The following is a 24,472-nucleotide window of genomic DNA, read 5'->3' on the forward strand; positions in this document are numbered from 1 at the left end:
GGACATGCCATGACCATGATCAAAATGAAGTTGGAATTTGCTTGCAAGACAACTCTACAGAGAATCTACACAGACATGAACAAACTATTTTATCAATTCATACATTTATTACTAAAAACAGATAGAAGAAACCTGAAAGACATAGCTACAAGCTTTGCTGCCCTATCCTGGTCATGATCAAGATGTAAGGTGCGTGTGGAGCCGTTTAGAATTATGCCATAAAATGTCAACATAGTCAAGGCGTGGCTAGAGCAAGACAGCACTGTTCGAAATTAGTGAGTCAACTCAGATTCGAATTCCACGCTTTGTGAACTGATGTAGGCGATTCAAAGAGTCGATTACAAGCTTTTTTTATTATTATTTAACTTAGATGTGGTTCCGTTTAAACTTTCCAATCGCCATATTTTGAAAGAAGGCCCTGCTCCAAAATCGGCACCTTTAGATTTACATGCTTCAGTCAAGCACCTTAGTTGGACGAAGGAAAATCAGAAGTTTTTGTCTTGCACAGCAGCCCATGTTTTTAAATCACAATTTATCACAGAATAAGAATAGCTGCGCAAATAGCTGCGCAAATCCAAATCTGCCTTGAGCTACATGTTACCAACTAGTGAATTAATTTGACTAACTGCTCGCATTTTCCATTTTCCATACAACGCTTTGGAGTCGACTCCATATTTATCAGGAATCGATTCTTTAGGGAATCGACTCACCGCCATAGGAGGGGATACTGTGTAGTCAAACAGTTGTTGACGCGTTAGCAACGAAGCTAAACTGCTAACCGAATGTCTTATCTCCGTCCTGGACACACATTTTTCTTTTATCACCATGTTACCTCTGCTTTGAACACTGTTCTCCGACATAGAAAGGGATATTTGCCAAGCCTTCTGCTGTTTCGACCGCCGAAATAAGGCAGGTTTATATTGTTTAATACCATTTTTCACGCAGGCTAACGTCAAGCTAGCTACAAGCTACAGCGAGCTTGTGACTCAAAAGACCGGGTGTTGGTGTCATGTTTTTTTATCTTATTAATATGGACTGTGCGTATGATGTTTTGAATGTTACTTTAACAAAAGTTTTCAGGATTTCTTTACTTTGCTGCAGAATCTATTGGTCAAAACGAGTTAGCTAGGTATGTGGTCGCGTCCCAAAATGTACAAAACAGACTAAATAGTAATAGTAAGTGTAAACAGTTACTACACGATTAGTGCACTAATTTTCTTTACTAAATTTCTTATACAAATCAGCCTTAGTATGTCTCTTATGTAAACAGTACACGTTTGGCATTTTAAATGCCATTAAGGAAAGTTAAATGTAACTTTTATTAAAAAGTGGACCAATGACATGGCGACCCAGATTAAGGACTCATCTTCCCCTGTAGCCACAGTGTCGCACTACCTGAAATGCAGTAATAATAACAACATGTATTACCAATGTGTATGTCAGCAGATCAAAATCTTACTTTATTAATGGCCTGTTTCAGGTGTGAATGACTGACGTGGTGCCCCCCACTGCGCTCAGCGAAATCAAGCTCCGTCTCCTGTGCCAAGATGACATAAACAGCGTTAAAGTTCTCTGTGGAGACTGGTTCCCCATTGAGTAAGTTTGCAGTTCTTTCATTTGTATCACACATTCTACTGGTCTGGGTTCCAGCAATATTTAACATCTGCATTAGTATAAGGGTATAGTTAGTGATATTTGCCAGGTTAAATATCACTCAGGAGCCCATCTGCGAAAAAAAAAAGAAACGTGTACTCTAAATACTGCTTTAAAGAATTGTAATACTTTTCATGTATTGTGAATATACTTTTAGATACTTCAAAAAAACTTCTAGCTTCTGGTTATTTCCAATTCATGATTGCAACTATTTGCCACTAGCACCACCTCCATGCTGACAGCTATAGACCAACAAACGCTCCCTCTGTCATGCATGCAATCACCAGAGTTTCTTTTCACTTGCCAGAGACGCTTTCTTACAGGAAGCCATATCGCATATGGAGAGTCACACTATGCCCTCTCTGAATTATCACCTTGACCAGACAGCAAATTACAGCAGGTTACATTTGCAGTGGCATTGGCACCATTTTTAAATGATTGGAGAGTTTTTAAAAAATCTGTCATAGTCACTCGAATTGTTAAAACTGTCACCTTCTTTACCCAAATTCAGATTTGTTTGGGTGGTCAGATATAATGCATATTTTGCATGTAAATTTAGATTCTGTTGCTGTCTGTCAATTTTCTTCTTTGTAATCAAACCAACCTTTTATTTCTTCTCCACCCGCTCAGGTATCCTGACTCCTGGTATCATGACATCACGTCAAACAAGAAGTTCTTTTCCTTGGCCGCTACCTTCAAAGGTGGCATCGTGGGGATGATTGTGGCTGAAATAAAAAGCAGAACAAAAGTACACAAAGAGGTATGAAAGACTATCCTTATTTACATCGACTGTGGATTACTCATTGGCCATTGGTTATGGCTAACATGCCTTAAAATGGTTAAAGTCAGTGTATTGAGGTGTTTACATCTCTGTGATGTTGGTCCCCATATGAAATCAGAAAAGCGGTGACTGTTTTTTTTTTATTAGTGCTGTAAAAATAATAGTTCTGTTACAGTTTATTAGTTGTGCTCAGTTAAATTTCAGAATTTTGTATTAGTCATGAAAGAGCTGTTTTATAAGAGTGTGCTTTCTACCATTTCCACAGGACTTTTGTGTCCTATAAATGGAGCAGTCCAGTCAAGATCCTATTTATAAAGTATAATTAAAAACTCTGTCCCCCTGACTGATTTTGAGCATGAACCATGGATGCTAATCACTGACTTAATTGCTCTATTATGCTGATCTAAATTTGGCTTTTGTTGAGGTTAGTGAGGTTGCAGTGACATAGTGCTTATTAATAAGTAGTTATTTTTAGTAGCTAATTATTAAATGATTATTTTATATATGTTTTCAACTAGCTGCCGCTTTAGATAAAAACATAGGTGTAGATGTGAATGTGCCTGGGGACACATTGATGTAAATACAAATGAGCTCTGTCATTTAATTGTATTATGGCTTGTCAGCATAACATCAAATACAGACCACCTTTGATCTTCAAATTAACCTCATGCTAATGTAATAACTGAACCTACTAAGGCATACACTTTTTATTATTTTAGGTTATGTTTATAATATACAGTTATCAGAGCTCTGAAATATTATTCAGTGTTCAATCCTGGGCTTAATGAGGCAAACTGTCTGCAAGCTACTGTTTAAAAATAATGCATAAAGTCAAAACTCTTACAACACTGTTTAATATAATTTGTGACCCCCACGCATGTTTACTTTTAACTCTGATCATGATACTTTGTACCATAGTAATGCGCAAAGCTGAGCATTGTGGTGCTATTCTTAGTGGGCGCAGTGTCAGTCGTGTAATACTGACCTGTCTCGAGGCTGTAGCATCTCATTCTGTGCTTTATGTCTTCAACTGGCAGTTTAAACGTGCACTTTAACCCATCTGAGGCTGTACTTTAACCCAACTTCAGGGCAAATTTCTTCCTTAAATCTCATTATGTGTCTGGTCTGCAAATTACAAGCGATCAAATCCAATGTCTTTTTGTACTGTAGTCACTTTTGCTCCTGTTGCTAGCTTGTTTGCTATTGCTGCCAGTAGTGCAAGGGAGGTGTTGAAAGTGTTGGTGTTAAACTCCAGAAAGTGTTTCAATTTGTATAGAAAGTAGTCCAAATATAGCTAAGTCATGATACTAGGAGGTGAAGTTTAGGACTAAGGGGTGCATTGGTAATTTTTTAGTAATTTTTTATAACAAGTCATTAGTCTATGGTTTACCAACAAGCTAATAGTCTTCCATAAAAATATAAACACATCCCAGAGTTTTATTCTTTACTGGTTAACCAGTTAATCACTGACATTCCCCTCAGGACCCGAATACTATTAGCACTAACACAGTGTTTCCTGGCAGGATGGGGACATCCTGGCGTCCAGCTTTCCTGTCGACACTCAGGTTGCATACATTCTAAGCCTAGGAGTTGTAAAGGAATTTCGAAAACATGGAATAGGTAAGTGAGATAAGTGAAGTGCTTATTGTGAGTCATTGCTGCAGTATCAGCAATTCTGATTATGCAAAAAGCTAATATACACTGATGTACGTATATGCTTATATACTTATGTTGTTCATCTACTGTAGCTCTTTTTTAAAATGTATTATGTTTATATCAATACATTTTGTAGGTTCTCTTTTGCTGGACAGTCTGAAGGAACATATTTCCACCACAGCGCAGGACCACTGCAAGGCCATCTACCTACATGTGCTTACCACAAACCTCGCAGCCATTCACTTTTATGAAAACAGAGACTTTAAGCAGCATCACTATTTACCCTATTATTACTCCATTCGAGGGGTGCTGAAGGATGGCTTCACCTACGTCCTGTACATTAATGGGGGCCACCCGCCTTGGACCATCTTATATCCTTTTTGTGTGTGTAAACATATTTCATTGAGCCAAACAGCTACAGAAACTATATTACAAAGGAAATGTAAACATTGTAACATTTTTTACACCGTGGCATATATACAATATACAGCGGGTAACATAATATACCAGTATACTTAAAAAAGGGTAGTATAAGTAACTGGGTGGGTAATATAAAAAGAATATAAGTAACATAATGTGTACATGGCTATTTTAAATATGTAAAAGTTGTTTGCAGTGTTAAATGACGGAGCTGTTGACCACTCATCATTCCATTCCACTCCTAAAATACATCTTGTTGTCCTTAACAGCTTTCTTACTGATTATATTCATCATCTAGGATCAGCGTTGGCCAGCATAAGTCCGTGTTCTATTCCACAGAGAATCTACCGCCAAGCACAGAGTCTCTTGCGAAGCTTCCTGCCATGGTCGGGTATCTCGTCCAAGAGTGGAATTGAGTACAGCAGAACCATGTAAGATACTTTCTTGCGAGTTTGAAAACAGAATGAGGTTTTTGGATTTGTATCAGACATGGGTGCATATATAGTAAACAGTCAGTAAAATTGTGTGTCAGTAGAGTTACTCTATCGAAATACAGACAGACTGTTTTAAAACAGGCCAGTCAAAGCGCCCATGTAAATTCAGTCCACTTTCGAAAGCATCACAGACGTCTAAATGGGATACAATGCATAAAGGTCGACTGGTTTGACGAATCCTGTCTTTTTCGTAATCATGTTTTATTCGCTGATAATATGACACCAGGGTGCACTGTAGGATGAGCCGCGGCGCAACACACATAATTTGCTAATGAAATAGGTCCTCGAGACTTGTTCAGATATCTTGGCAGGTCGCAACTATCTTGACCAAATACTAGGCAGTTGGTTCTGATGTTATGGCAGAGCTGTATGTGTATGTACTAGATTTAAATTTTAAATATTTTAAATAGTTTAAATATGCAGAAATCCAATTGCTTTCACATTGTATAGTTTAATAACTTGACCAGAGTATAAGCTTTTCTGTCCATGCATTTCTGCAATACTAACTTTCTTCTTTTTATTGTTTTTCCTCTTCATCCGTAAGGTAAAGGACTAAAATCTTTCCAGCTTCCCAGCACGACGTGTGAGACTCAGTGTTGGTGATTTTAAACAAAAGTTGTGTTATATCTGTACATATTATAAAGACTGATTAATATATGCATTGTTTTCAGCCATTTATCCTCTCGATACAACCTTTCCTGTCCCCTTCATGCTTGTAAATATGCTGCTATGTAGAAAATATTCTTTAGTTTGCCTGTATTTTAAATATGAATTATTTTTAGCTGTGCCTATTTTCATAAGATAGAAGCTAGATGTGCATGTGCACGTGTCAAGATGTGTTGTGTCGGTTTATCGGCGTCTTGACACAAAGCACTCCCCAGTTTATATTGTTTGTTTATGCGATGTTTTAAGCGTTGATCTTGATACGCTGTGGCAGTAAATGTGCTGTAGAACGTGAGTTCAAGTCGAGAGTTTAAGTCACTATTAGCCAGCAAACCATTTTTTAATTTTCCCTGTTTGTCATTCACAGATGTACATGCAGTGTTTTGTTTAGGTATAAACTTGAATGTAGTTAAAGGTTTATGATGCATTTTAAAAGTGTAGGATGGGTTTATCACTGATAATGCAGATGTAGTAAGAAACATTGCAATATAATTAAACAATAAGGGTATATTTTAGTCAGTTAATTGGCAAATGAACCCATTCAGTGATGTGCTTTATGAGAGTGGTCAGTGGCTCCAGTGGATCAGATTTCATTAGATTTCTTATGGCTCTGAGCTCAAAGTGCCTCTGAACAGATTATTCTAAACAATTTTAATACATTATGTACAATAAAATGTAGTTCTTTTGCTAAAAAAAAAAGTAATAAACAGGTATAGGAGGATCTTTACATCTACATCCACTCTTGGTAAAATATTACATTTAATACCTACTCATGAACATGCAACCAGAAATAAAATAAACCATAATTCACCAATTGGTCTGTGTCCCAAACCATGACCATTAAGATTTCTCCTTGTTGTATTGTTAGTTTCCTATTAGCATCTTAGCTTGCTTTTAAATTGGTAAGTGAAATTTTAACATCAGATTCTCTGTAACCCATCAATATTATATTTATATTATATTCATATTAATATCAGCCTAGTTTTGCTAGTGTCTAACAGGTCTAGCTCAGATTTAATGGTAATTATTGTAGTCTGTATAAATAAATGCATTCAAGTGAATTATTCAATAGTAGCCCGATCCTACAAAGTATCCCACAACAGTCTTTCATTTCTGTATGTAACATTAGCACATAGGGAGCCTGAATGGCATGGACGTCTTTATGTGCTTGTCCACAGAGCTGATATTTGAGTACATTTTATTTATATGTGCATAAATGAATAAAAATGAACGCAGCTATCAGGACATCTATCTAATTTCAAGCAGTTGCTTAGGGTGCAGCACTATATAAACACAATAAGCATTTCTCTTCCTTTTAACCATTTAACAATGACATTTTTTAAGTTCAGAGTGCATTAAGCTTGAAGCCAGTACTATGCTAATTCTGTTTTATAATATATATTTAATACCTGAGAAATACAGCTCTAGTATTTATCACACCATCTCACATTACATAAGTTTTGCATTTCAGTGTAGCCACTGTACAGTCCAACACCTCTGACTGATTTTAATCCACACTAATAAGGCAAAGTAAGGAACAGCCAAGCATGTAGGGTTTTGTACAGCACTCCATAAACACAGATTTACTGGTGCAGAACCATTATTGATTTTGGTCATAATTAAATCTGTTGTGTGAATATTTTCATTCCTAAACTCTTGTTGCCTTTAAAATGATTGAACAGGGCGAAGGGATCAGATACGTATTTGTCTTATTAAAATCCATGTTTTATTCATGTCATTAATGTTAAAATGTTTATAAGGTTTCTCACTTCTGTTAAGCATGATGTGCAATAGATTCTACTGCTCAGTAACGTTTATTGAACAGTGCAAAAAGCATCACGTCTGATTTAGTTTTTATTTTCTTTTATTTGTGGCCAGAGAGAACAGAAACGTTTATCAAATCTAATGTGCACCTTTCAGCATTATTTGTAATGTTGCATGTTTCTTCACCTTAATCACTCATTAACCCGTTATTTTATTCATCCATCCATAAACATTTTAAGATGATTTAAGAGACCATAAAGAAATAAAAGAAAGAAAAACGTTTACCTGTGTTTGTTTTTTCAAATGTAGTCATTCTTTACTTCTTAAGAATTTAAATTCTAAATGAGGGTTAATCATGTTTTCTTTTTAGAACTAATCTGACACATTTAATGCATAAGAAATATAAAAGAATATGATGTTATAATGTAGCAATTACTTCATACAATTTTATTGAATGTTTACATTACCATAAATCAATAAACAATTTAAATATTTTTAAAACCAAAGTTTTTTTTTTATCATGAAATCTTTTGAGAAAGCAAATGAAAACATTGGTTTTAATACAAGGAAACTATTCATACCGTCTTTGTCATTATCAAATATTTTTAAATAAAAGTAATAAATCATTATTTATATATGTTTTAAACGGTTACTAGAAATTATAAAAGCGAATAATTGTTCCAAATTACATTTCCAAAAACATGTCTGTAGTTGGATTGGCTTGCCTGCATTGCATTACTGGGTGTGTGAATAAGTTAATTTTGTCCAGGATGTATTTACACCAAATGCTAGTGTTTTCAGGACACACTGTGACCATGATCAGAATGCAGCATTTATTAAAAATAAGTGAATAAATATTTTATTTACAATAAAACGTTTGTTCAAAAAGTTAATATTTAAACAACTTTGTTTTTAGTCTATTAAAAACAAAAAAAATTAATGCAGCAAAATGTGTATTATTATATTTTTTATGTTTTATTTAACACTCATTTGTAGCTAATAAATTTAAACTAAATGTTCTCATAATTTGACATCTCTTAGACATAAAAGATTAGTACATTTTTGTATTAGTGGCTTCCAGAAACTATGTGGAAATGAACGCTTTTTCTTTAAGCCCGTTACCGCCACCTAGAGGAGAGAAATGGCATCAGCGTGTCAAAATGTTAACTTCTGTCAACTTCTATCAACAATTATATCAAAATTCGAATTGATCACGCAGTCAAAGTTGTTGAATAAGTCAAGATAATAAAGGTACTTTTCTTTATATAAAACATCCTGCACTTTTTATACAAAATTGTGTTATAGTTTTATACATAACTGAAAATAGAAATAAAAAGTGGCATGTGCAAAAGTTATGGTTTCTCTATCCCTGAGTGTGCAGCAGCATTTGGTGGGCAGCACTGTCGCCTCACAGCAAGAAGGTCCTGGGTTCGATCCCCAGGTGGGGCGGTCTGGGTCCTTTCTGTGTGGAGTTTGCATGTTCTCCCCGTGTCTGCGTGGGTTTCCTCCGGGTGCTCTGGTTTCCTCCCACAGTCCAAAGACGTGCAAGTGAGGTAAATTGGAGACACTACTAAATTGTCCATGACTGTGTTCGATATAAACTTGTGAACTGATGAACCTTGTGTAATGAGTAGCTACCTGTCCTGTCATGAATGTCACCAAAAGTGTAAAACATGATGTTAAAATCCTAATAAACAAACAAAAGCAGCAGCATCTGTTTGTTACAATGGCAGGGATTAGAATTGTGTAGAGTTGCTTTATTAAAAAAAAAAGAAAGAAAAAGTGGCAAGCTTTTCCAGAATTGTGTCCACTATCTGTAAACTGATTATATATTTTTGTTTTCTACATATAGTACTTGTGTTGTCAGTGCTCACTTGTCTATATGATTAAATGTGTGACGTGTATTCGAGTCTTTACGGTATCTGTAATTTTGACGTCACGCATAAAGAACCTGATGTCACGGCCCTTCGGGCGCGCAGTTCTGGGCAGTAAAACTGAACTTTGATCGCTGGGCAGCAGCGGCTCGATCAGCTCTGATCTGGAGGTTCTGCTTTCACTCAGCTTCATACTGATGTTAAACTCTGTACTGGAAATAGGAAATACACTCTCAGCTCCGAGAAAGTTCCATTTAAATGTAAGTCACGCCTTGCTTTTGTTGTGAAGATAACCGTGTGATCAGTTGTGTTTGTAACAAAGTTTCATTGTTGGTTAAAATCAAACTGCTCGATTATTAATCGATTTAATCGGTCATTCTGAGCGGCAACGTGTTGCTCTGGTTGCAGCGTGTTCAGATTACACAGACTGAAGAGGCTTTCATTTCTATACTGCAGAACATCCTGAATTGATCGATTTCCTTCAGTGCACTTGATTCATATTTATATGAATATATATATATATACATATATATATACATATATAGTTATCCGAATAATATCGAATAATCGAACCTTTATGATCGCTTAGACACACCATCTCCTAGAAATAGTATTCTTTTATGTGAATCAGGAGTGAATTATTTAAAGGTGTGACTGTTACAGCTGGATGTTTTCTCTCACCAGTGGACTTTTGCTTTAACCACAAGCAGCAGTAAAACCATCGATTAGTGCTAAACTAAAAGCTTTAATTCAGTCAGTGATGGTCAGATATTTTACCTTTTTGTGGTTTGGACGCTGAACACATGTAAATCCTGCTCACACTGATAAACCACCAGTTAATCATCAGATCATGATCTCCTCTGTGGTTCTTAATGGATGTGAAAGCTGGACAATGAAACAAGCAGTACAGGAGGAATATTGATGCCCTGCTGGCAAAGACTTTTCAGAGTACATTGTATGACAAAGAAGAAAAAATGGATCCTAACCTCTCACTCGAAGCCCGGACCACCAAACGGCCAGAAATGATATGAATAGATGGGTAAGAGTAAAGAAACAATGAACAAGCAATTAAGAAGCATGAAGACCTTGAAGATCCTTATGGTCACCATGCTGGAGTTGGAAGCACTTTTTGGACCTTAAGGTTAATATATATTCTAGTCCATTACCTTGCTGAGATTCTGCTGCTGTACAACTCTTCATAAACCTTAAACATCAAGCAAAAGCACTTGAATAATGTCTAATATCATTATTCATACTTTTTGCATTAGACCAGCATCATACACTCTTTATTTAAAATTTCCCACTTGCTTAATGTGTGTTGCTTTGTAATATGAACTATTTGGAAATCGGTTTGTAGTTTTCCTTCCCCTATACATACTGATCAGACTTCTGCAGACTTCACAGATTCTCAAAGTAGTAAAGCGTGGGTTAATTTCCTTGGCTGATCTTCAGTAGGGGCTCAGGTTTCACACTTATTGTTTACTCAGGAGAGACGGCCCTTCTTTTTTGGCTTTCTGTACCAAAGTGTAAGGTCAGTCTGAACCACTGACTTTAATCTGAGACTGTAAATAGTCATGACTGTATTAAGCAGGCTTAGATCAAAATGTTTAAGTGGCATCTAATACATTAGGTAAAGGATATTTTTCATTTTTTTGTCACATTCTCTGAATTGACTGGAAAAAATATCCAAGGCCCCGGCCAGTTCGTCTTGATCAAAATCAAAACACTATCTTGAATAACGAAAGACAGATTAAAGCCCCCAGCCCCACCCAAGTGCTTTATTGCTTTTAAACTTTAAAAGTTAACTGAGGTTTTTCATATTAAATTAACTATAGACATGGCTTGTAAACATGGATCTTTACTGGAGTCGAGTTACATTCACCATGACGGGCCCCCTGAAAATTATGGGCCATGGAATAGTCAAAGGAGCAGCCACAAAGAGTTTAATGTGTGTTGGCTTGCGTTTGATTGGTGCCCTATGTTTCATGTTAATGGGTGGTGCTTCCCCCTAATATATAAATGAATCAACAAATACTTAAAACAATTAAATTCTGATAAAGTGAATATTAATTGGTATTTAACATGCCTATCTTTTGACAATGTCAGTTTTGGAATAACCATGACAAATTTTTCTGACCATGGGTCAGATTCACTTTGGACTGCTTGTGAAATTTGGCATTAACTTCATGCATGCTTGGGATTTCCAAATGACCTCTTAACCAGGGAAACTGGAATTCTGTTTATCAGGTAAAACACTGTAAAAACAGCAGGCTGGGAAATAAATGATCAGTGACTGCTGGTGCAAGCTAACAGTTAAGAAAAAAATGAGGAAATGTGGAGCTGCATGAAATGGATTATTATGACATGTTTATGGCTCAGTGCTAGTAGAAAGATCTACCAGAGGACCAGTTAATGTTAACAACCCTGTAGTCTGTATATGCAGAACCTATTACATTGCTAAAATCTTGACTTATTCCAGAAAAAATCACATTAAGATTGAAATCTAGAACACAGCTTTTGCATTTCATTCCAGCTGAGAGTCAAGCAAGAGTCAAAATGTCAGGTAGTCTTCTTAGCTCAGTGCACTGGTTGAATAAAACAGACGACCCTTTTATGTTGGGTGGCTTTGATCCGATGCAATTACAGTGTATCACAAAAGTGAGTACACCCCTCACATTTCTGCAGATATTTAAGTATATCTTTTCATGGGACAACACTGACAAAATGACACTTTGACACAATGAAAAGTAGTCTGTGTGCAGCTTATATAACAGTGTAAATTTATTCTTCCCTCAAAATAACTCAATATACAGCCATTAATGTCTAAACCACCGGCAACAAAAGTGAGTACACCCCTTAGTGAAAGTTCCTGAAGTGTCAATATTTTGTGTGGCCACCATTATTTCCCAGAACTGCCTTAACTCTCCTGGGCATGGAGTTTACCAGAGCTTCACAGGTTGCCACTGGAATGCTTTTCCACTCCTCCATGATGACATCACGGAGCTGGCGGATATTCGAGACTTTGCGCTCCTCCACCTTCCGCTTGAGGATGCCCCAAAGATGTTCTATTGGGTTTAGGTCTGGAGACATGCTTGGCCAGTCCATCACCTTTACCCTCAGCCTCTTCAATAAAGCAGTGGTCGTCTTAGAGGTGTGTTTGGGGTCATTATCATGCTGGAACACTGCCCTGCGACCCAGTTTCCGGAGGGAGGGGATCATGCTCTGCTTCAGTATTTCACAGTACATATTGGAGTTCATGTGTCCCTCAATGAAATGTAACTCCCCAACACCTGCTGCACTCATGCAGCCCCAGACCATGGCATTCCCACCACCATGCTTGACTGTAGGCATGACACACTTATCTTTGTACTCCTCACCTGATTGCCGCCACACATGCTTAAGACCATCTGAACCAAACAAATTAATCTTGGTCTCATCAGACCATAGGACATGGTTCCAGTAATCCATGTCCTTTGTTGACATGTCTTCAGCAAACTGTTTGGGGGCTTTCTTGTGTAGAGACTTCAGAAGAGGCTTCCTTCTGGGGTGACAGCCATGCAGACCAATTTGATGTAGTGTGCGGCGTATGGTCTGAGCACTGACAGGCTGACCCCCCACCTTTTCAATCTCTGCAGCAATGCTGACAGCACTCCTGCACCTATCTTTCAAAGACAGCAGTTGGATGTGACGCTGAGCACGTGCACTCAGCTTCTTTGGACGACCAACGCGAGGTCTGTTCTGAGTGGACCCTGCTCTTTTAAAACGCTGGATGATCTTGGCCACTGTGCTGCAGCTCAGTTTCAGGGTGTTGGCAATCTTCTTGTAGCCTTGGCCATCTTCATGTAGCGCAACAATTCGTCTTTTAAGATCCTCAGAGAGTTCTTTGCCATGAGGTGCCATGTTGGAACTTTCAGTGACCAGTATGAAAGAGTGTGAGAGCTGTACTACTAAATTGAACACACCTGCTCCCTATGCACACCTGAGACCTAGTAACACTAACGAGTCACATGACATTTTGGAGGAAAAATGACAAGCAGTGCTCAATTTGGACATTTAGGGGTGTAGTCTCTTAGGGGTGTACTCACTTTTGTTGCCAGTGGTTTAGACATTAATGGCTGTATATTGAGTTATTTTGAGGGAAGAATAAATTTACACTGTTATATAAGCTGCACACAGACTACTTTTCATTGTGTCAAAGTGTCATTTTGTCAGTGTTGTCCCATGAAAAGATATACTTAAATATCTGCAGAAATGTGAGGGGTGTACTCACTTTTGTGATACACTGTATGTCCCAACACTCTTATCTCAAAATAGGACGTATAATGTTTATGGTGATGCACTGAGATGATCGTTGTCTTGTTGCATCATTACTTTTAGTTCTGCTTTAGGCATATAACTTACTGTATGATGTACATTTGTCATTGATTAAGCAGTAATGTCCATATATAATAAATATGTGTATTTCTGTAAATTCAGGAAAATCAATTGTTTCTTTTTAAAAGAAGAAAGGGCTAGGCAGATTGTTTTGTTGCTAAAAGAAGTTTGGTTCTTCTTAAAGGTGCATTACATATATTTTTGGCTGGACTGTTCTCACCAACACCTACAGTGGATATAAAAAGTTTACACACCCCTGTTAAAATGCCAGGTTTAGTGATGTAAAAAAATGAGACCAGGATAAATCATTTCAGAACTTTTACCACCTTTAATGTGACCTATAACCTGTACATCTCAATTGAAAAACAAACTGAAATCTTTAGGGGGAAGAAGTAACAAATAAAAAACTAAAATAATGTGGTTGCATAAGTGTGCACACCCTTAAACTAATACTTTGTTGAAGCACCTTTTGATGTTATTACAGCACTCTTTTTGGGTAGGAATTTATCAGCATGGCACATCTAGCAATATTTGCCCACTCTTCTTTGCAAAAAACGCTCCAAATTTGTCAGATTGCGGGGGCATCTCCTGTGTACAGCCCTCTTCAGATCACCCCACAGATTTTCAATCGGATTCAGATCTGGGCTCTGACTGGGCCATTCCAAAACTTTAATCTTCTTCTGGTGAAGCTATTCTTTGGTTGATTTGGATGTATGCTTTGGGTCGTTGTCATGCTGAAAGATGAAGTTCCTCTTCATCTTCAGCTTTCTAGCAGAAACCTGAAGGTTTTGTGCCAACATCGACTGGTATTTGGAACTGTTCATAATTCCCTCCACCTTGGCTAAGGCCCCAGTACCAGCTGAAGAAAAACAGCCCCACAGCATGATGCTGCCACCACCATGCTTCACTGTGGGTATGGTGTTCTTTTGGTGATGTGCAGTGTTGTTTTTGCACCAAACATACCTTTTGGAATTATGGCCGAAAAGTTCAACCTTGGTTTCATCAGACCATAAAACATTTTCCCACATGCTTTTAGGCGAGTTCAAATGCGTTTTTGCAAAATTTAGTCGGGCTTTGATGTTTTTTTTTCGTAAGAAGAGGCTTCCGTCTTGCCACCCTACCCCATAGCCCAGACATGAAGAATACGGGATATTGTTGTCACATGTAGTACACAGCCAGTACGTGCCTTGGAAATTCTTTTGTACCCTTCTCCAGACTGATGCCTTTTGACAATGAGATCCCTCTGATGCTTTGGGAGCTCTCTGCGGACCATGACTTGCTGTAAGACGCGACTAAGAAAATGTCAGGAAAAGCCTACTAGAACAACTGAACTTATTTGGGGTTAATCAGGGGCACTTTAAATGATGGCAGGTGTCTACTGATTCCTATTTAACATGAGTTTGAATGTGATTGGTTCATTCTGAACACAGCCACACCCCCAGTTATAAGAGGGTGTGCACACTTATGCAACCACATTATTTTATTTTTTTATTTTTTACTTCTTCCCCCTAAAGATTTCAGTTTGTTTTTCAATTGAGATGTACAGGTTATAGGTCACATTAAAGGTGGTAAAAGTTCTGAAATGATTTATCCTGGTCTCATTTTTTTACATCACTAAACCTGGCATTTTAACAGGGGTGTGTAAACTTTTTATATCCACTGTACATATACACATTAATCTAAAGCAGGCAATAAACTGAGCTGATTCCAGATCATGCAGTGGAGCAGTATTTTACTTGAAGGCTTAAACAGTGGCTCACTGTCAGTTCTAGAATATAAACTCACAATTTTCCATTCACAAACTTAACCTTCCAGTTTATTTTTAATAATGTGCACGTATAAAACATCATGCATGGAAGGATGGCAAACAAAGGGGCTTTTGTACAGAGCAAAAGGAAAATATCTGATGAAATCATTCATTCTGAGAGGAATATTTTAGTGTTTTTATCAACCATCTATGTGTGATTTCCATAAAAGTCATTTTAACACAGTTTCTTGTAATAAGGAAACAACATCCTTCTTACCCACAGTACTAATAAAAATAAAAGACTAAACAGCTATGCATGTAGGGCCTTGGTCAGGAAAAGAACCCAACAATCAGTGGCAGGTCAGAAACCATCTCTGTACTGATGAGAATAAAATTTAACACTGGCCAGAAAATCAAACACTGTTTAGCAATAACACAGGCACTGCACATTACCTGGCTAATACCATCCCCAATGTGAAACATGGTGTTGGCAGCATCATGATATGAAGGTGCTTCCCTGTGCCGGGGACAGGGAGACCGATCATATCTGCAACATTCAACATTTACTGTGAGCCTAATATTTGATATATGCCATGCAATCACATTTTATTAAATAGGCATTTCCATACATATGTTGGTGGATGTTTTGTTTCGTCAGCTCAACGTTTCCATTTCAAACAGGCAAATAAGGCAGCTGAGTGAACAGACTTGCTGCCTCACCACCTAATTTAGCCTTATTAATACAATCAATCAAAGACACTGGAGACTTTTCACCTTCACAGTTTGCTTACATCTTCTCTCCAGCTTTGCTTTCAGTCTGACCAATACTGTGCTGTTCTGTGCCCTTGAAAGATCTGAATAAAATGTGGTCGTGATGATTTTCCTCCTTCCTGTAACAGTAATAAAAATTAAGTGTTTTTTCCCCCTTGATTGCACTTTGGCTCAAGGTCATGTGGGCAGATTTCTGTGACCTGACTCTTTAGTCTGATTTCTTGAATTTCCTAATGCCTTCCCAAACCTTAAGGGTGTCGTGTTGAGGGATTCTCCCTGAGGTAATTCAAGATGGTTCATTAATTAATCACGTTCCTACTGTTGAAGTGCCAGCTGAGGCCACATCTGTGTGGGTAGTCAGGATTAGAACATATAAATGTATCTCACAGTGGAGTGTTGTACTATCTGCTAACAACCAACATGACAGTTGGAAACACTCTGTGTACATGTAGGACTGAATCTGGACTCCGGCACTAAGTTTGGAATTCTAATTTACATTTTTTTGAGTAAAAGGAATAATTCATGGCTGGTTTTAATTGAGAATTCTTAATTTTAATCGTACTTTTTACTGCCCTTTCAGCTTGTTTGGCAGCTACCAAGAATGAGTCAGATGTTTTGCACCTTGCAGTTGTAGGTCACTGTGGTTAGGACTGACTGTTAATCAGGGCAATGCGGTCTGTGGATCTCACTCATGATCAAGAAAGACCAGCTGTTGTTTCGGCAGCACTGGATTTTGTTATTTGTAATACAGAATCTAATTTTTATTGCTGCTGCATGCATCCTAAAGGGTTGGTTAGGGTGAACTTGATTTCTGCACTAAATTTCTGCAGGCCATTAAACATGTTAAAACCCCTTTTTTTTTTTTTTTTTTTATACATTTTCTGATTAGATTTCTGAGTAGCCGAGGCAGTTAGTGTTTAATGTTTCCACTGAGCCACATCGGACATGTGCTGCTCTTTTAGTGCCACCTGTGATGTTGCCTGTAAGCTTAGTGTACAGATGGAGCTTCAGTTTATCCTCATCACTGCTGGTTTTTTGTTTCTAGTTTTTATCTCAATTTACTGATGTATTCCTTAAGAATTCTGTTTTGATTCATTCATTTTTATAGCGTTGAGATTTATACACAAAGTACGGAAGTCAGTTTGGCTACATAGAACAACATGCCTAATTGCATAATTTTGATGTTAGAAAAAATTGCTCTTCGTATACACACACACACAAATATTGATGCTAAAGTCTTTAAACACTTTGACGAATTAGCTAGTAAAAATCATTTAGATATCTGCAGTGTCTATCCCTAAAGGTACTTCATTGATTTTAGTTTTTAGAAGTTTGATTTTTTTTTAAATTTTTATTTAAAGAGTGAATCATCTCATGAACCTTTCCTATGGGCTGCATGCACAACAAAAATTATTTTTATGAAGAAAAGGCACACAGTAGTGTGGCCCACAGCTCCATGCCAATCAGTGTTTACTGAGAAATAACTTCTGTAAGTCGTTCTCGATATGAGCGATTACTAAATGCTGTAAATGTGTTGTTAATCACAACTGGCACAAATCAGCTTACACCCTGTAAGAGCCGTTTGGGTTAGTTTCTGTTAAAGTCTTTGTGAAGAGGTTGATCTTTAGTAGTCAGCAAGAGACTCAGCTGTTTGAACAGACAAACACCCACCACCCATATTGTTTTTACAATGAACATTGTCTCAAAGCAGATTTACAGATTCAAAACCCCTGATGAGCAAGTCAATGGCAACAGTGGCATGGGAAAAAAAATCCCTAATTATTACATAGGAAGAAACCTTGCGAGGAACCAGACTCAACAGGGACAGATCTCTCTTGGGTGATGTAGTGGACAGTTGGATGAATTAGAATTAGAATAACTAAGCAGATATTAAATAGGTAAAAGAAAATTATTTTAACAAATAGAAAGAATAATAAAACAAATAATGGTTCATCATCTTTCAGTCCTGTCTGTAGTAATGCCTGTCGTCCTGATTACAACTAGAACAACTCGAGGAGAAGGTAGAGGTGTGATTGGAAAGGAATGTGGTAAAGTACGAGGTTTGAATACATCTAATGTAGGTGGGGACTGTTTGCTTTTGTCTTTGTAATCAGACATCATTGTTTTAAATTGCTTGTTTTCAAAATAATATGCCGAACCCTAGTTATAAACCAGTTTATATGAAGAACTCCTTTCCTCTTGATGCTGCTGCTCTGTAGTAGGTGGAAAGGAAGGGAGGTAAAACCATTTCCTGTTGTGCTTACTGCTTGTATTAGTGTATATGGAACAGAACTTTCTCAGTTGTTAATCTGTGTACTGTACAGAATCGACTCATTCATGTTTGGTTTAGAGCTTTTCGGGAAATTGGATGTGTCCTCTTGTTTGCTGCTGTTGTTCTGATGACACTGGGATTTGGGGTTTCTTTTGTGTTGGGCTACAACTAAGTAGAAATATTTGCTGCGTAGGCACACTTTGGCGGTCAAAGGAAATGCAGTATGGAGAATTCCATGGAGGCCATTGGGTGAACACATCCTAGGGGGTTACAGGGTCATTCTGGCCATTTAAGTTTTGGTAAAGTTTAGCACGCTTTTAAAGTGGTTGGGTTGATAGATTGACCACTAATTAAATGTCTGATTTGTACATAATAGGGATGCAATTTTTTTCGTTGTTGTGGACATGGCAGTAATGTAGATCAGTATATAAACTCTACTTTATAAACTACCAACTTTATCATTCTTAATTATGAATAACGTGTGATTAGCACTTCAATGATCTGTTTGCACTTGACTGTAAAATCTACATTATAAATGCTGAACTGGTTCTGCTTGTGCTGTTTGTGTACCATACTGTTCCATATTTTATCCCATGTTCAATATACTGTACTGTATATTGATTTTTTATTTTATTTATTAAAATAGGAAGACATGTGAATGTAAAACTTTGTAATTAGTGTTATAATTTGACGGGAAGAGAAAAAGAGGATGAGATCATACTGTCCACATCTCACAGAAAGCAGACAATAACTAGGGTGTAATTGGGCAGGACTTTTATTCATGTTTTCGACCCAGGCGGAAAATAAACCTTCTATTCACCGCCCGGAAAAAAATATGTGTAATTAGAGTGAATTATGTAACCCAGCGAAAGGTACAAAAGGAGCATCGAGGTGCCCTGTACACCAACGTTACCATGGCAGAAATGGCTTCAGTGTTTGTTAAGTAGGTTATTGGGGTGCAAACAAAATTACATATGATGTAGAAATTATTAAAGAATTATTCAACATGCAATAAGTGTACAGAGCTAAAGATGGCCTGAAGTCAGAACAAGTTTACCTACAAATGTCTTCTGCATGTTTATTTTTCATCAGGGTGCAGGTGGGTCCGGTTTCATCTGGAAACACTGGACAGGGTGCCAATCCATTGCAGGGTTTGTCATTCCTTGCTTTAGTTTACATACTCCCATTGTTTTCATTCCAAAGTAAAGAAATGTTCTGTGTTGAAGTTGCTTTAGGTAATAATAAAAAAAAAAAAACAGAATTATAAATCATCAATTATCATCGTCTCATCAATTAAACAAAGTATTACTTTAATTTTTCACAGATCTACCATTAGATCACCATTAAGAACAGAAGCTTAGTAACACTTCATTGTAATTATTGCTCCACTGAGTGTGACTGACTTTACCAGATAACAGCTGTTGCTCTGAATGCTCTTCTAAATGGGATTTGTGGCGAGGGAGATAAAGATACAGAAGGAAACAGAAACGTCTGCCTGCAGCCACTGGCGCCAGTTCTGTTTTGTTATTGTGGCATAAGTGAGGCAGAAGAGCACAAATTGAGGACAGTAGTACTGAAACATCCAGACCCTACCGGATGTAATTCTTCAAAATGCTACTTATGATCGATAAATGAATTATTTGGAGTTGTTTAATGAACCAAATGCAGTCGGTCTGCTAGAGAGAACTGCCACTGTGGAAATGACTTTGCAATATAAAATGGCACAGACCAGTGGAGAGAAAAATTGCTATAAAGAATGAAAATGTAAAGCATTAAAGAAGAAGAAACAATCTACACCATACTGTCACTTGAAATGTAATGCTCCTGGTGCTTTAAAGTGGAGAATCATAAACTAGTAGACTATTAGAGTAAATGTCACCTTATGCTACTATTTGTACTGACGTAAGACATAGCAGTGTGCTTAGAAAGTTGGTTTTCATGTGACAGGGGTGGTATATGTAGTGTTCGAAAGCCTTCTTAGAAAAACAAATTTCCTCAATCTCAATATGGGCCTCTGTATTTTTCCCCAGTGTCCTCTGTTGAGTGGTAAAGCTACAGCAGCCTGTGGACGCCATGTCCTCTGAAGCCACATCGCCTGTGCGGACAGGCCTGTCTACAACTCCGCCACTGTCCCCTAGTTCTCCTTTGTCCCCTAACTCCTTGAGGCTGCCCCAGCGAGTCCGCTCACCATCGCCCATGGGGGACTTTCTGCTCCCTAGTCCGCTGCCCACCCGCCGGAACCGCACTGTCTCTGCGTGAGTACACATATACACACACACAGAATTTTGATGTACACATTCTATAAAAAACAGAAAAGTAATTTTAGAACCATTTAGAAGGGCATGAATAGTGATTTTTGTGTCCCAATGCAGCACAGCTCGGGCGTCAGAGGGGCCGGCCTTTACCGGGGTCTGCAAGTGCTTTTCACGATGTAAAGGGCACGGCTTTATCATACCATCTGATGGAGGATCCGACATCTTCGTCCATATCTCAGAGTGAGTGAGCATACAGATTTCATTCCTTTTCCTTCCATGTTTCACTAAAATGATGAGCTTAAAAAAAGCACTCCGTCTCCTTTACTGATCATAAAGGATGATAGCTACAGTCCAGATAGCTACAGAAGAAACGACTGAAGCATTTTGATCTCTCAGATTTAACCATATTTAAACAGATAAATGAAAAGAAAAGCCTGAATAAAAAAGATATTTGCTCTACTTGACCTCTTAGAGGGAAGGGGTCACTGCAAAGTGTCAGGGCTCTTGGTTATCAGTCTGAAGGCTGGGACTCGGTGGGTAGCACTGTTGCCTCACAGCAAGAAGGTCCTTGGTTTGATTCCCAGGTGGAGCAGTCTGGGTCCTTTCTGTGTGGAGTTTGCATGGTTTCCTTGTGTCTGCGTGGGTCTCCTCCGGGAGCTCCGGATTCCTCTCGCATTCCAAAGACATGCAAGTGAGGTGAATTGGAGATATAGTCTGTGACTGTGTTTAATATTGAACTTGAACTGATGAATCTTGTGTAACCAGTTACTACCTGTCCTGTCAAGTGTGTAAAACATGATGTTAAAATCTAAATAAATAAATAGAAAACCTCATTGTCACTGCCATGGGAATAGTGCTTCAATTTAAACTATGAATATAACAACATTTTGTGATCAAAGTGTCCACTGATAAACAACTTAAGGACACAAATGTACACAAATATTGCATGAAAAAAGATGTGTGTTTACATTGAGTCCTAACAGGGAATGTGTTTCTATACAATAGCCAGTAAGTCTAAACATTATTTAACACTGTTGCACCTGATACACTCATACTAGCACTCAACACTCAGTACTGTCATGATTAATGTGTTGGTATCTTTGCAGCACTGAAAATAATCCACCAACCTTAATATCTAGTCTAATGGGGCTCCATTTTGGTTGATATATGTGGTACATTTGGGGTGACAGAGCATACATGACAACAGATCAGCTACAGGCAGTAATTGTTTACCCAAAAAGTTTATAAAATGATTAACAAATATCCGTACCAGATAGGTGCTTAGTGAGAGTGTGTATGTACATAATAAACAGCAATGCAAGGTTGTGAGCTTTCTAAGAGGAGGTGATCGTGTGTTTGTGTGGGCTGATGAGTGGTTTAGAGGACAGGCTGTTCTTTACTGTGGGAGAAAGGCGGAGCTGTGTAGTATGAAAGTAGCCGTGGTATAGGCACTAACCTCTGAGCGTCAGCCACCTGCTATTCAAACATTACCTGACACAGAGAAGCCATCCGTTTTCAGACGTCATGTCATTGTGTGGCAGCAGCGGAACCGTAATAACATCGTTTGGTCCTATTGACAGAAGAGCGTGCGTTGGCGGGATCCAGATCGTTCACATCTTTTAACAGCTTTGGCAACAATGAGAAATGCGTGGCTTTAAGTCTCCTGACTCTTGCTAGGATCAATGTGTGGGAGAAATAAGCCAAGTCTTTATAAACGAAGCATAAAACTGATGCTTGTGCACTTGGAATCTTTCAGGAGCTTTGGTAATTCATGCGACATGGGGGTGTAATAATGGAAACAGATACATGCATAACCAGTACCTGCATAGGGACAATCACGCACAAAAGCAAAAATGTCCCAAATACATAGTACAATCTAACTGTGCAGTCTTTATAAATGTTGCAGAAATGTGGCCCTATTAAAGGGTGCAACAATTTACAAATTCCATGTAGGACTGAAGAGGGCATATCCAATTTTCCACATTGAAATCACAGTGCCAACATCATTTTCAGGGGATCTGCAGTATACAATTTCTGTATACAATACTCTTCTATTTTTTAAAATATAAGACAATTATAACATTACACATTTTCTTTCACAGGAATGTTATCAGAAACATTCCAAAAATGAATGGGCAAGGTAGTAACATGCTACCTAATGTTCTCACTCGGACAAGATGTACCCAAATCTTAAAGGCATCAAAAACATGAACATTCTTGGCATTTTTCAGAAAATGCATTGATGTATCCATTGTGTTTTGTGTTTCGTCTCACATCACTGGGATACTTGTCTTAAACCACATACTGAGCAGTTTTAAAGGAATAAATTTAGTACAGAATGATGTCGCTATGGGGGGCAGTCAGATATGCTTGTTTAATGCCAACATTCCTTTGAACTGAAAGGAGTGAACTAATCACTAGCCCGGGCACATGGGACAAGCTCATTTTTGGCCGTCTTTTAGTGTTAATTACTTGTCCAGCAGATGGCTGCTGACACTTGTAAGTACTCTATACACCCTTTAGTAGCTATTAAAGTGAAATAATAATACAGACAGGCTGTTTATAACATCACAAAAAATGGCTACAATGGATTTAGAGAGTATTCAGACCCTTGATCTTTTCACACTTTATTGTGGATTTGACTAAATGGAAATATTTGCTGTTTTGTGGATTTTGAATATGACTCTTTTTACTTCTGGATTTGAGCAGTTTATCCTATTCTTCATGGCAGAACACTCAAAATCCCTCACAAGTGTGTATTTACAAACATTTGAGCTCAGCTGCATGTGTGTGCGACATTTCCCCATTTCTGCTATTGAAAATTAATCATATTGTAAAGTTTATATTACAGTGTGTATTAAATGGTGACATTTGGGTTGTCACGATCATAAAATGATACTCCCTGCTTTATGTTCAGTCACATTTAGCATATTTTATTCCTCTGTTAATATTTTTGGTTTGTGTTTTCTTTCTGCAGTATTGAGGGGGAGTATGTTCCAGTAGAAGGAGATGAGGTAACCTATAAGATCTGCTCCATTCCACCAAAATATGAGAAGGTGCAGGCTGTGGAAGTGACCATAACTCATCTGGCACCGGGCACCAAGCATGAAACATGGTCTGGAAAAGTGGTTGACTCATGAAGAAAGCTATTAGTGTGTGTTCATTTTTTTTTGTAGTTTTGTTCAGTTTTATGAGTTAAATAGGTGAGAAACAGGGCTGAGTGGTGAGTTCCTGTTTAAAAACTGACAGCAGGTGGAGTTTTGGGGGTACTAACATTACCATTTGTGGTTTAGTAACTGATTAGTTCTTTATTTTTGTTGTTGTTAAGAAAAAAAGACAATAAAGCTTTAACTCATGTCAGTGTAATCACTGATATAAAGACAAAAGTGGTTATTTTACGTGATGAAAAACAAATGATTGTTATAAAAACTGTGCCGATATATTCCATTGCTTCTGTGTCATGGTTTAAATAGTATTTCTTGTCCTTGCAGTGCTTTACATAAATGGATAGTTGTGTTTAAAACGATTGTTTTCTCAAAATACCAGCTGGTACAAGTATAAGTCTTGATGGCTGGCAGGAAATATAATTAAAGTTGGGTTGGTACCTAGACAAAATCAGACTGACATCTGGAAGGAGATCCTGCAGGACACCATCCGCCGTCTCATTGGGAGCATGTCCAGACGTTCTCGGGAGTGCATACGGGCACATGCATACACACTATTCAGTCACATTATGTGTTATAATGAT

At 37.8% G+C, this 24,472-nt stretch overlaps 2 protein-coding genes across 3 annotated transcripts; both read left to right on the forward strand.

Annotated features, from left to right (window-relative positions):
* Window positions 1–758: 758 nt before the first annotated feature.
* nat15 (N-acetyltransferase 15 (GCN5-related, putative)) lies at window positions 759–7,713 on the forward strand. 2 transcript variants are annotated; one of them, XM_063018642.1, is made up of 7 exons: window positions 759–909; window positions 1,481–1,596; window positions 2,284–2,413; window positions 3,958–4,054; window positions 4,227–4,461; window positions 4,789–4,941; window positions 5,549–7,713. In XM_063018642.1, the coding sequence occupies exons 2-7, from the start codon at window positions 1,487–1,489 to the stop codon at window positions 5,550–5,552; spliced, it is 729 nt and encodes a 242-aa protein (XP_062874712.1). In that variant the 5' UTR covers window positions 759–909; window positions 1,481–1,486; the 3' UTR covers window positions 5,553–7,713. The 2 variants fall into 2 exon arrangements, with proteins under 2 accessions (XP_062874712.1, XP_062874713.1); XM_063018643.1 differs by lacking the exon at window positions 5,549–7,713 and having other exon boundaries at window positions 4,789–4,945.
* A 1,719-nt stretch (window positions 7,714–9,432) lies between these two features.
* carhsp1 (calcium regulated heat stable protein 1) lies at window positions 9,433–24,110 on the forward strand. The gene is made up of 4 exons (XM_063019011.1): window positions 9,433–9,565; window positions 20,500–20,724; window positions 20,842–20,964; window positions 23,702–24,110. The coding sequence occupies exons 2-4, from the start codon at window positions 20,543–20,545 to the stop codon at window positions 23,862–23,864; spliced, it is 468 nt and encodes a 155-aa protein (XP_062875081.1). The 5' UTR covers window positions 9,433–9,565; window positions 20,500–20,542; the 3' UTR covers window positions 23,865–24,110.
* Window positions 24,111–24,472: the final 362 nt, after the last annotated feature.

Source organism: Trichomycterus rosablanca, chromosome 22 (assembly GCF_030014385.1).
Source record: "Trichomycterus rosablanca isolate fTriRos1 chromosome 22, fTriRos1.hap1, whole genome shotgun sequence".
NCBI classification, from domain to species: Eukaryota; Metazoa; Chordata; class Actinopteri; order Siluriformes; family Trichomycteridae; genus Trichomycterus; species Trichomycterus rosablanca.